Below are 13,810 nucleotides of genomic sequence, written 5' to 3'. Positions count from 1 at the left end.
GTAGAACGTATGCCACGGAGAGTATTCAATGTCATTAGGGCAAAATATTACCATATGGAAATAAATACTATTTTGTTTCTTGCTCAGGTATCCAACTACTTTTGGTAGGATCATGTATGATGGTTTAAACAATTTCACGATTAAACGTCCCAAAGGCTATTTAGGTAGTGCAGTGGTCTTCATCATGTGACCGTTCAACTTTTTTTTTTAAACTACAACTCCCAGAATTCCCTGATAGCCAGAGGCTTTTATGGCGTGAACTGAACTGTAGTTTCTCAAAACTTGGGAGAGACGCAGGTTGGAGACCATTGATGTATTGAAAATAGTAATTTAACCTTTTTAGTGGGCAGATTCATTGCACCTAACTTCTCGCCCATGAGTAATGCAAAGATGACCTAATTGTTGGAAACAGCTGTAATTAATTAGTCAGCTTCTGTAGCCAGGTTAGCGGTCTGTAAGGTGCTAGGATAGTGTATTTTCTGACATGTTAGAATATAGTATTGATGGAGTTCCATGTCATTGGAGTCCCACAAAACTCTACAGAGTTTATTGGCTCTATGGCTTTGAGCTTGGCAATTTTAACATCTCTGAAACTGTGGTCTTAAATTCCACTAACAGTAATGTCCATGCACAAGTTTACCATAGTCATCATAAGAAGGCCAATCCCCATTACATTGAAGACAGAATGATTAAAAAACTATACAGTATCAAACCAATAGTGAAAAAATAATATCATCTGGTAATTGCCACATGTACACTGAGGAAAATGAGCCTTAAAAATGGAGGAACTTGAAGAACGAATATGTGGACTTTCCTGAAAGACTTCTGCTTTTTCTAGGAAGGCATCGCACACTTTACTCTCTATGAATATTCATGTCGAATTTGCACATTTTTTACACTAAACAGAGAGCACATTTTCTCCACATAGTTATTGATGTGACAGCTATCATGCTATGCCAAACCCAACTGAAATATAATCCTCAGACTTGTATTTAAGGATTACCAACGCAAAGACATACTTTTTATATACAAGGCATTAATTCACTGTCCGGTCTTAGCATGAACAATGTGATGTTATATTTTCAAAACCACCCAAACTGTACAGAATATCTATAGAATAGACCCAAGATGTTCAGCTGACAGCTATCACCCCAAAACTATTGCCCCAAACGCACTTTTCTGCTCTTTTTCTTAAGATCTTGCTCAATTTAATCCTCCCATGCCAAAGTAATTGAGCTCCACATCATTCAGCCCAAATAGCCTTCTTTTTATGTAGTTAAGTTCTAGATGTCCAACTATATTGATTTTTAGGCTGGGTTCACACAGGGCGGATTTGCCGCGGTTTTGCCGCAGCAGATCCGCCCGTGGCAAAACCGCCCGCGGCCGCTAATCTCGGGATTAGCCAGCCATGTGGATGAGATTTCTCAGAAATCTCGTCCACACGGGACGGCTAATCCGCTGCGGTAAATCCGGTTGAAAGCGCGGCTGCGGCCGCTGCGGCTGCGGCCGCTGCGGCTGCCGCAGCCGCGGTTTCCAAAGATTGAGCATGTCTGTTTACCTTTTCTTTTTTGTTTATTTACGTCGCGGCCGCGCTCTCCGCTATGAAAAAGCATGCGGCCGAGCCGCTTCAAAGCTGCCGCAGCTTAAACCGCGGCGGTTCTCCCGGCGGAAATCTTGCGGTTTTTGCTGTGGCCAAATCGCGAGATTTCCAACGGGAATCCGCCCTGTGTGAACCCACCCTTAATGAAACCAAAGTAGGATGAGAAGCCAGCTTCTTCCTCCATCGAAGATTTCACCATTGAACTATACTTTTTAAGACTAATTATGGTACGTCAAGGTGAAGGCTAGACTGAGCTTGACTGATTTCTGATGGATGAATAAACATTCAGGATTGTAGAAATACAAATATGACTCCATTCACATCATGTTTTTGTCTCCCTCCAAGGCTCCCATTAGGGTGTCCATTTAAATTCCCAAAAAAGGAATCCATGGACAGAGCCTGAATGGAACCTATCTCAGCCATTATAAAAAAAAACTGATGAAATGGAGACCAATTGCAAGATTCCGTTCATTTATGGCCTTCTGTGCCAGCAAGAAAAGCATGGTGGACTGCCCTATTCTTTCCAGCATCGAATGCCAGAAATGAATGGAAACCTGCTGAAACAAAGAGCCTATGGGTCTCCATTTCAGCATTTTTCTCTAATGGCCAAGATCAGTTCCATTCAGATTCTGTCCAGAGAATTACGTTTTGGGGAATTTATATGGACTCCCTGACAGCACCCCTGGACGGAGACAAAATGTGATGTGAATGGAACCCAAGTCTGGCTCACCATGATGCAAAAGAGTGAATGCAATTAAAATAGTTCCAAACTTTATTCAGAAGTCCGTAACATTCATCATTTTGGAAAGGCTTGCATTTCAGGCATTTGACGATGGCGGATGAATTTTAAGGTGACCCTACAGATTCATAACAAAATTCTGTTGAAGTACCAGAGCAAAGGGATATATTGCTTGCAGTTCTTCTCTGCTATCCCAGGTCACATTTTTGCCATCCAAGAGGACCAACACAATCTTCTGACTGCCTAATGCTCACAATGCATAGGCAGAGTTAGGCTACCAATGCACTATATCTGCACTCTGATTGGTCAGAGCTGCTCACATGATCAGCAGTGCCCAAACAGACAGCAGTGCACAGTGTACATTAGGTAGATAGAAAACTACCTAATTTCAGTCCATAAATAATGCACTGTTTTTAGTGCATGTTTATGTGCGCGTTGCATGGATTTTGATGCATATGCGTATTTTTTATGTTTGTATTGCATTCGTATTCACTGTTTTTGACGTCTGCAAAAAAAGAGCAAGAAGGCTCAATTGATGTCCATTTTTTCCACTGTCTCCTGGTATCATGGGTGAAAAATGCAATAAATACACATGCACCTGCGTATTTACTGTGTCCTTACATGATTCCATAAACCTTAATAGGTGATTGGGGACTCTAAATACGGATGAAAATAAGACATGCATCATTTATTTTACGCAAACAATTGGTCGGCGTAAAAAATGTTCATCTGAATACACCAATGCAAAGAATGATGTTGAATGCTGTCCATGATATGTCTGTAATACAATACAGACAGAAAATATTCCCGTGTGAATGGGTTCTTACTTTTGAAACTTTGCAGTGCTGCGCCTGAGATGAGTCCACTGAAGCTCATGCATATTCATATATTCACACTCCTTCCTGCAGATGCTAATGGACAGGTCCCTTTGTATAGTATTTTTATCATCCTACATAACTAAGCTGCCCTTAATCATAGTAACCGACACCAGATCATGTTACAGAACTAAATGTTATCATGGATGTATGTCGACAGAGGTAACTAGCATTCTCTACCTACAAAATCTTGCCAGGCAACACCTGAGGAACATAGAGGACACCCCAATGACCAAGTGACAAGGGACTTTACCCCATCAGAACAGAAATAGATGACAACGGCCAGTATCAGATAGCTACATCCCCTCCAGAAACTCAAGACGATTGGAGAAAAAAGTTGAATTAGCCATATAAAAGCTGTCAAAGATCAGGAGCGCAGTCAGGTTCTCACAAAACATTTTTAGCAGACCTAGGCGAGAGATGAATGAGGTTGGTGATGAAATGAGTTACTTGCTGCCATACATGTAGCCTATGGAGAACGCTTACTATAAAGAGACTCTGTCACCTACTTTTAGCCCTATAAGCTATGTCTATGGACTGAAGGTATGTGACCCGCTGAGTCCGGGGATGTACGTTCGATGCTTACCTCCCCTGTCTTTTCCCCAGTTACCATACTGAATGCATTGAGCTGCATGCCAAGTAGTCTGCCCATTCTAATTTGATAATGGGAGGTCTACTTAGTGCCCTGCACCGGCGACTCGGACACTTGACACTAGGAGAAAGGAGGTAAGTCAACTCAACAGGTCACCAACTTTCAGCACATAAACCTAGCTTGTAAGGCTAAACGTAGCTGATAGATTCCCTTTAAACATATTTCATTACCTTCTAAGCACAGTAAATTCACAAACCAACCAGACGTTGCAGGCCACAGAAATCCATCTGCAGCTCCTGTCAGATGGGATGTATATTTTCCACCACTGTGCAACAGCAAAACCACAAGAAAGGAGACTTCAACGCAAAACCAGATGCGAACATCTAGTAGTTGGATACAAGATCGAAGGAAGGGGGGCCAAGATGTAATATGTTCTCATATGGTTAATCTTGGATAATTACAGCCAAAATGTGTACACTTAACAGAGGAATTCTGGGTAAACTAAAAAATAATACTCAGCCTTATAGGGAAATTCGGTGGTCATGATGGAAACGTGATTGAAAGTCAATGTAAAGTATTCCTTGTCGTGGGAACGTTTACCCTTGGCGTGGGTCATAGTCAGGGTCTAGAGATTCAGACCTTTAGGCCTTGTTCCGACAGTCATGTTTTTGGTCTGTGCACTGTCCATGTATTTCACGAACAGCACCTATGGGGAATATTTGCACATCAAAGAGTCCCATAGAAGTATATGGGAGTTGTGCAAATGCATGCAGAATATGCAACGGGATCTGTGAAACGCTGCGCAAAAACGTGGGGAAAAACACCACGTTAGGGTAAATAGCCTTTTAAATCAGGGTGTGTTGTGTGTGCATGTGAGCATGCCCTGTGTGTGTAAAAATGTACAGAATTAGGCCTTTCTCACACACACCATTTAATGTAATGCTAAATGCTATAAAACACCTCCATTGATTTCAGTGCGGCTTCTCAGATGGGCATTTGAACGCGGCATTTCAAATGCCTAATTTTCAAATGCTGTCGGCTCTATTTTAGTGCGTTTCGGCGCTTTTTAACATACCTCACCACCTATTGTGATGATGGGGTGCATTTTAACAAATGAAGTGTATGAGAGTAGCTTTATGTGCAGTCATGCGTGCAAATCAACCTCACTGCGAAAACACGTTGCACTGAGGTGATCATATTTGCACATACCTCGTCTGAAGCCGCCATGAGACTGAAAAAAGTTGCATTATAGACCAAATTCTAGACGCATGAACTTTCATAAAGCTCCCCCATGTGTCTACGGTCTCAATCTTTACGTGTGTTTGATGCAAATATCAGATCTCCCAGAAGATGTTGGCCATGTTCCTCCCTGCAGGTGTGTAATTTAAGAACTCACTTCCAGGTAAGGAGTCGTATTTGCACATCGCAGAGGTAACAATCCAGAAATCACAAGATGCAGACAATGACCTTTACCCAACGCAGTGGACGCCTCCAGACATGGCGGGAAGTACTTCATTATAGATCTTTAGTAACCCAACACCAATCTCAGAGATAAGACTCACTACAAGTGCTGTGCATACAGCTAATCAGCGGCCACACGTCTCCGTCCTGAAAGAAGGGCAGCAGACCACGGGCATGACAGAGCCACCGCCAGATGTCTCCTGGCATCAATGCACATTACCCAACCACTGCAAAGTGCTGAATTTGGGGATCATTTCTGGCGGGACAGGGTGCACAGCCAATAGTCCGCTGCAGAGATCATGAGTGATCACCACGGACGTATCCCATCCACGGAGCAATGCCACCCTACAGATATTGTGCAGCCAAGGAAAGAGTCTTAGGACGGCTCACAGGAGCGTACTTGCACACGTTTTTGTGAGTGCAAAGTTGATGCGCACAGAGAATAGAACCCACAAGTAATGAGAGCAAGCCCATGAAAATCAATGGGTTCTATTCTCTGAATATTGCGCGTGCAAATAAGCATGCAAACACGCCGGTGTGAGTCCACCCTGATAGAGGATATTGCCACCATATATCATCAGTAATTGATCAATATCTGCCTCCATATTTGCCACTATCGGATTTAAGTAGTGATCCATATTTGCCTAGAAAATAATTACAATGAATGCAAATATGGAGGTGAAAACAGACAAAAATAGAGCATGCTGCGTTTTTGAAACACTGCCATGAAAAATAATACAATGTAAATGGATACATAGATTTAGATTAACTCCGTATTACATACTGCAACAAAACACGCAACAGAAACGGAGTAAAAATACGCTAGTCTGAAAGCGGCCTTGGATTTTCCTCTAGGTATAGACAGGAATGTTCCCATTCAAAGACAGCAAACAGAGATCTTGCCAATGATAGTAAACTGGAATACTCAGCATATTAGAACGTTTTTTTACCCCTGTATAGCACAATGTATGTCAGTAAGCCGCAGTACTGCATGCTCTGGGTTGTTTCACCCCATTTAGGCCGGCTTCACAAGAGCATATGCGCATTTGCGTGCGGCTGAGTGTAGCGTTTATATGGAGTTACCTATGCTTTTTTACGCGAGCATCAGTGTATTTTAATGTACTAATTGTGCCCACAAAGCATGTTCATTTGCGCATGCGGCAAACAAAGACGCACCGATTAAAATGGCTAACTAGTAGAGATGAGCGAACGTACTCGGATAAGCACTACTCGTCCGAGTAATGTGCTTTATCCGAGTACCTCCCCGCTCGTGCTGAAAGATTCGGGACGCGCTGCGGAGCGGGGAGCTGCAGGGGAGAGCGGGGAGGAACGGAGGGGAGATCTTTCTCTCCTTCTCTCCCGCCCGCTCTGCCCCGCTCCCCGCTGCGACTCACCTGTCAGCAGCGGAGCGCACCGAATCTTTCAAGACGAGTACAGCGGTACTCGGATAAGGCACATTACTCGGACGAGTAGTGCTTATCCGAGTACGTTCGCTCATCTCTACTAACTAGTCTTAACCCTTTCCAATCCAATTTGTATTCTGGTTTTCCTAGGGGGCTTACTCTTTTTGCTGTTATACAATGGCGCTATATGCTGGCTAAAGCCAGTACTGCATGAGATGACACATTGGATAGGCTCTGACAGCAGAGAGGCTGGCAATATACAGTAAGAGAACCCCAACGGACGTCTTCCAACATCTGAGCTGTACAGTCTTAAATTATAATGTCTTTAGAGGTCAGACAGTGGATTGGAGAGGGTTAATGGGTTCCAGATATGTTCTTTTTCCAGCTGAATTACGCAGTGCTTCACGCATCTCCTTGCATACTGCACGCATTTCCCCCCCTTCCTACCCAGCGCCTCCATTGACTTCTATGGGGACCTTTGCTGCACAAAAAAGCAGAAAAATAAAGCATGATCTATTTTTTTTCCATGCGCAAAATGTGCAAACTTGAACAAACCCATTGCAATCAATACGTTCTATTCTCTGCGTATTGAACTCGCAAATATGCGTGCAAATACGCCCGTGTGACACCGACGTTATATAAAGGTTCAGGCGTCTTTAAGGTTTTGGATGAAGAAGCGTTTTTTGTATTTCCAGCAGAATCAGAAGACCGGGTTGAAGTGTAATATTACGGCAGCGGCCGGGGGTCTGCGCCGACATCTTTTGCCTACTCTTCCATGTATACCTCGCTGTTATGAGCGACTCTTCATGAGTTAAAGCTTGCACAACAAGGTCAGGAGTCCACAGTCTGATTTACATGTCACAGATCGCAGGGATTTGTTTGCCAGCACTTTCCTCTTACCCTGAAGGTGGCAGGGATGCGTCCTGACTGGAGTTTTCAGACCAAGATCCCGAATCGTCCATTCCCCTGCAGTGTCCCTCGGGTGCTCAGCAGAGTCGTCCTTATTTCAGCAGCTGCAGAAGAAATGAACAGGATGAGTGGCAACCTCAAGTCACCCGCACGTTACAATGTTACCCCTCCTAATCCTGATACCCCCATCTCCTTCAACACGCCACCCCAATCTCATCATATTATCCTCCACATATAACACATTCTTCATGTCCCGCCTTCTTATTAAGACACCCCATCATATTACCCCTTCATGTCTTCCTGCAATCACCATATCTGCCCTTTTGATAGCGCTGCCTTCTTATACTAACTTTCATTTTGTCACCCCTGTCATTGTTTCATCTTCTGCGCCCTATTAAGCATACTGTCCTTCTCATGATAACAGCCACAAATAATTGTAACCTCAATCCTATTATATTAATACCTCCTCCTTATTATTTCACCCCTCTTCACCATAGTACTCTCTCATTGTCATAATACCCCTCCTTGTCATATCACACCCTCCATATGATGTCACACCGTCCATAGATCACCCCCTCTGTATGACATCACTCCATCCTTTTCATTTCGCCTATTCCTTATCATGCCACTCCATTCATATTACTGCATGTTACCCTTTCTTATCATGCTTTCCCCCCTCCCACACACACATGGCTTTTTATATCACCCCTCCTTATATCACCGCCTTTGTATAATATTACTCCATCCTTTTCATTTTGCCCCCTCTTTGTCATGTCAGCTCAATCATATTATGCTACCCTTCTTCATCATGTTACTTCCCCATGCTTCCCATATAACCCCCACTTTGTCATATGACTCCTCTGTAAGACATCACCCCATGCTTTTCATTTCACCCCTACTTGTCATGTCACTTTACCCTTCATCATGTCCCACCCTCCTTATAATATCACCCCTCAGTATGACGTTACCCCATGACCATCTGTATGACATCTCTCCATCCTTTTCATTTTGCACCTTCCTTATCATGTTACTCCATGTATATTACCCTTCTTCTTCATTTTACTCCCCACCCCTGTGCTTTCAATATCACCCCGCTTATCATATCACCCCTCTGTATGACATCATCCCATCATTTTCATTTGCCCCTTCCTTCTCATATCACTCGATTCACACTATGTTATCCTTCTTCATCATGTTATCCCCATGCTTTTTGTATCACCCAACTTTATCATGTCAGCCCCTCCTTATTTATATCACCCCCTCTGTATGACGTCACTCTATCCTTTTCATTTTGCCCCCTCTTTATCATGTCAGTCCATTCATACTACTTCATGGTACCCTTCATCATCATGTTATCCCCTCATTTTCTCATCCCATTTTATCAAATCACCCCCTTATCATATCAACCCTAAGCATATAATCATTTCGTTATCATATCAGTCCTCCACATCATGTACCCCTTTATCTCCATGTCACCCCATCACATCCTGTACCCCCTCATCTTTATGTCATCCGCTCCTTATCAAATCAACCCTAAGTATGTACCCCCTCATCTCCTGCCCGTCCGCCACATATTCCTGTTACCCGCTCCTCATCATTCACATCAATACTAATCAAATGACCATTTCTTCAGCATGTACCCCCCTCAACTCCATGTCACCCCTCCACATCATGTCACCATCCACCCGATACACTTCATGTCATCCTCTTTCACACTAAAATCCACAACATTTATCTTTTTGCCAGCAGCCAGTGTTGTGATACTGACTCATGCAGCAGACGGTGCTGACATTATGCACATGTCTATAGGCAAGTCTGGAAAAATTCCACTATCACATGCAAAATCAGAAGCCTGCTCTTGGCAACCAAGGGACCTTTCACACGGGACTGAATATGCCGTGCTACAATTCCGCGCCACAATCTGTACTGCTAACTGCGGATTTTGAGACAGTTTTTTGGGCAGCATTCTGGTATTTTCAATTCTGATCAAAATTTGCACATTAGCAGTGTAGATCCTGGGGCTGATTATTCCACCGGGGAGTAGATTCTGCAACATTGTTGTGGAATATTCCATCCTGTGTGAAAGTTACCAAAAACTGTCAAACTCAAACTTTCTACTAGTTCCCAGTACATGGACGGTATGGGAAACACATACACAGCACTATCCAAATAAATGCTAACCATGTGATCTGAACGATTATCCGGCTGAAGTACTGGCATGCTGGCACTTGTAGTGCCGGAGGCATGCTTTAACATGTGACAACCCTTTTGTTACAACAGCTGGGACCTGTAGTTCTAGAATGACCATATGTTATATAGAGAGGGTACATTAACAGTTAATCAATGACATTCTAGCGTCTAATGTTAAACCCAAACCACGTTCTCAGTACTTGCAAGAACTATATGGGAAAACCCTGTACAAAATAATCTACATCATGATGAAGAAGGGGTTAAACTTGATCTCTGCGGTAATTGAGTTGTCACTTATTATTTACTAACAAGGAGGTCAAATAGTGAAGTGTATAAAAACAGCACAACATTGTAGCAACAGCAAGGAGTCACAACAAAGCTGTTACATCGTTGACTACAGGGCATGCAAATAATGAGCTAAAACTATGCCAAGCTGCCCAAACTTTCCTGTACTTTTCACAACTTCTAACTTGATAGTCCTCCTACACTTGGCCATTCACATTGTGCCACAAGTAACAGAAGTTGCCAGGATGTAAGATGTCAGCACTTACCTTATCACTTTCCATGTGATCCCTCTATCCAGCACTACCCAGCTCTGCCTCCTGCCCAACAACCATATGGCTTAACCCTCTGCCAGTCAGGGCAGCGCTGCCAGCGGGGCACCTACAGTCCAGCCCTTACTGCACCACACCTAGAGCAACTTTCTCCAAGGGGGAAAAGGAAACTTGAGACCAACCTTGTCGTGAGTGCTCCCTGGGAACAGAGGCAGCCTGTGTTCTGCGGTGCCAGCCTGTGTGCCCCCGCCCTCTGGAGGTTATTAACTCTCTGTGCTGCTGGCAGCTTAACATTCAAGTTGAGTCTTGTTCATTCTCCACGTTCCTCTTCTCTCCCGCACATTCCCTGCCGGTCGGAGGAGAAAAGCGTCTTGTGTTCTGTTCCTGCTCTGCAGCTGCGAGGGAGGTGCAAAGTCCAACGGAGGCTGAATGCAACACCTGGGAGGACACAGCGGCGTACACACTGTAAGCACTGCACACTGTACACACTGCACGCATAGACCATGCAGGAGAGGACACAGCGGTATACACACTGCACACACAGACCAGGAGAGGACACATCGGTATACACACTGCACACACAGACCAGGAGAGGACACATCGGTATACACACTGCACACACAGACCAGGAGAGGACACATCGGTATACACACTGCACACACAGACCAGGAGAGGACACATCGGTATACACACTGCACACACAGACCAGGAGAGGACACATCGGTATACACACTGCACACACGGACTTGGAGAGGACACATCGGTATACACACTGCACACACAGACCAGGAGAGGACACATCGGTATACACACTGCACACACAGACTTGGAGAGGACACATCGGTATACACACTGCACACACAGACCAAGAGAGGACACAGCGGCGTACACACTGCACACATAGACCATGCAGAAGAGGACACAGCGCTCTGCACACTGTACACATAGACCATGCAGGAGAGGACACAGCGCTGTACACACTGCACACACAGACCAGGAGAGGACACATCGGTATACACACTGCACACACAGACCAAGAGAGGACACAGCGGTGTACACACTGCACACTGTACACATAGACCATGCAGGAGAGGACACAGCGCTGTACACACTGCACACACAGACCAGCAGAGGACACAGCGGCGTACACACTGTACACACTGCTCACTGTACACACTGCACACACAGACCAGGAGAGGACACAGCGGCTTACACACTGCTCACTGTACACACTGCACAGACAGACCAGGAGAGGACACAGCGGTGTACACACTGCTCACTGTACACACTGCACTCACAGACCAGGAGAGGAAACAGCGGCGTACACACTGCTCACTGTACGCACAGCACACACAGACCAGGAGAGGACTCAGCGGCGTACATACTATGCACTGCACACACAGACCAGGAGAGGACTCAGCAGCGTACATACTACGCACTGCACACACAGACCATGCAGGAGAGGACACAGCAGCGGCGTACACACTGCACATAGACCATGCAGGAGAGGACACATCCGTCTGCACACATAGAGCATGCAGGAGAGAACACTGTGGCGTACACACTGTACACACAGACCATACAGGAGAGGACACATTGGTGTACACACTGCAGACTGTACACACTGCACACATAGACCATGCAGGAGAGGACACAGTGGTGTGCACACTGCACACAGACCATGCAGGAGAGGAAACAGCGGCGTACACACTGCACACAGACCATGCGGGAGAGGACACATCGGTCGGCACACTGCACATAGACCATGCAGGAGAGGACACAGTGGCGTACACACTGCACACACTGACAATGCAGGAGAGAACACAGTGGCGTTTTTTGCACACACAGACCATGCAGGAGAGGACACATCGGTGTACACACTGCACATAGACCATGCAGGAGAGCACACAGTGGCGTACACACTGTACACTATACACATAGACAATGCAGCAGAGGACACAGCGGAGTACACACTGCACACACAGACCATGCACGAGAGGTTACAGCGGTACACACTACACACTGCCCACAAAGACTATGCAGGAGACGACACATCGGTCAGCACACTGTACACACTGCACACACAGACCATGCAGGAGAGGATACAGCAGCGTGCACACAGCACACACAGACCATGCAGGAGAGGACACAGCGGAATACACACTACACACTGTACACACAGCCTATGCATAAGAGCTGTGCAGTGTGTAGAACACGTGTTCAGGAGTGTTGTGCAGTGTATATAAGAGCTGTGCAGTGTGTGAGATATATGCAGTATGTATAACAGAGGTGAAGTGTGTAGAATTGTGATCTGTGATGTGTGTGAAGTGTATATAAGGGCTGTGCAGTTAGTATAACAGGTGAGCAGTGTGGTGATCTATCCAGTGTGCGAGAGTTGTGCAGTATACACTATGTTGACAAAAGTATTGGGACATCCACCAATCCTGTGCTGTCAAGAGAAGGTAATATGCAAATTAGATGGACTGGGGCTATTGGATATATTAAAATTCACCCTCAATGCCAATGGATACAGAGACATTCTGGACAATGTGGCATTAGCTACCCAGTGGCAATAATTTGATGCAGCTTCATGTCTCTACCAACATGACTGAGCAGCATGCCATACAGCACACAGTGTTGAGGCTTGTTTGAGGAGCCGAACAGCTCCAGACTTCCTTGGCCAGCTCAAAGTCCAGATCTCAATCCCATCAAGTGTCTTTGGGACGAACTAGAACACAGTATCTGTGCACACCCAACACGCCCATCATCACCTGCATAAGTAACTGACACATTTTTTGAGAAATGGAGTCAAATCTCTCCACACATCTATCGGAATTTGGTGAAAAGCATGTGAAGGAGGGTTACTGCAGTCATCGAGGCCAAAGATGGCCCCACACTGTATTGAAAATTTCTTCACCTTCTATGTGTGTTCCAATACTTTTGTCAACATAATGTATAAGATCTGTGTCGTGATCTGTGCAGTGTGAGAGATGTGCAGTGTATATAAAAGTTGTGCAGTGTGTATATATTAGTGCTGTGCAGTGTGTGACATCTACGCAGTGTGACAGGTGTGCAGTGTGTAGCAGAGCTGTGATGTGATCTGTGCAATGTATATAAGGGCTGTGCAGTGTGTAAGATCTATGCAGTATGTATAACAGGTGTGCAGTGTGTGACATCTATGCAGTGTGACAGGTCTGCAGTGTGTAAGAGAACTGTGCAGTGTGTATATATTAGTGCTGTGCAGTGTGTGACATCTATGCAGTGTGACAGGTCTGCAGTGTGTAAGAGAACTGTGCAGTGTGTATATATTAGTGCTGTGCAGTGTGTGACATCTATGCAGTGTGGCAGGTGTGCAGTGTGTAAGAGAAGTGTGCAGTCTGTAGGAGAGCTGTGTATAAGAGCTTTGCTGTGTGCTCTAGAGCTGTGTAGTGTGTGAGATCTATGCACTGTGTATACCAGCGAGCGTAGTTGCGTATACACCCATGTG

At 45.0% G+C, this 13,810-nt stretch overlaps 1 protein-coding gene across 3 annotated transcripts in view; it reads right to left on the bottom strand.

Annotated features, from left to right (window-relative positions):
- The window catches only part of COBLL1 (cordon-bleu WH2 repeat protein like 1), a 125,638-nt gene extending 114,954 nt beyond the window's left edge, over positions 1 to 10,684 (bottom strand). For 2 of the 3 annotated variants that reach the window (XM_066575926.1, XM_066575928.1), the window contains exons 1-2: positions 10,321 to 10,494; positions 7,571 to 7,683 (exon numbers count right to left, since the gene is read on the bottom strand). In XM_066575926.1, coding sequence (XP_066432023.1) covers positions 7,571 to 7,632 — 62 coding nt within the window. In that variant the 5' untranslated portion in view covers positions 7,633 to 7,683; positions 10,321 to 10,494. The other variant, XM_066575927.1, reaches the window with a different exon arrangement.
- Positions 10,685 to 13,810: the final 3,126 nt, after the last annotated feature.

The sequence above is a fragment of the Eleutherodactylus coqui genome, chromosome 8 (genome assembly GCF_035609145.1).
Source record: "Eleutherodactylus coqui strain aEleCoq1 chromosome 8, aEleCoq1.hap1, whole genome shotgun sequence".
NCBI lineage: Eukaryota > Metazoa > Chordata > Amphibia > Anura > Eleutherodactylidae > Eleutherodactylus > Eleutherodactylus coqui.
This window is presented reverse-complemented; position numbering and strand designations above follow the sequence as displayed.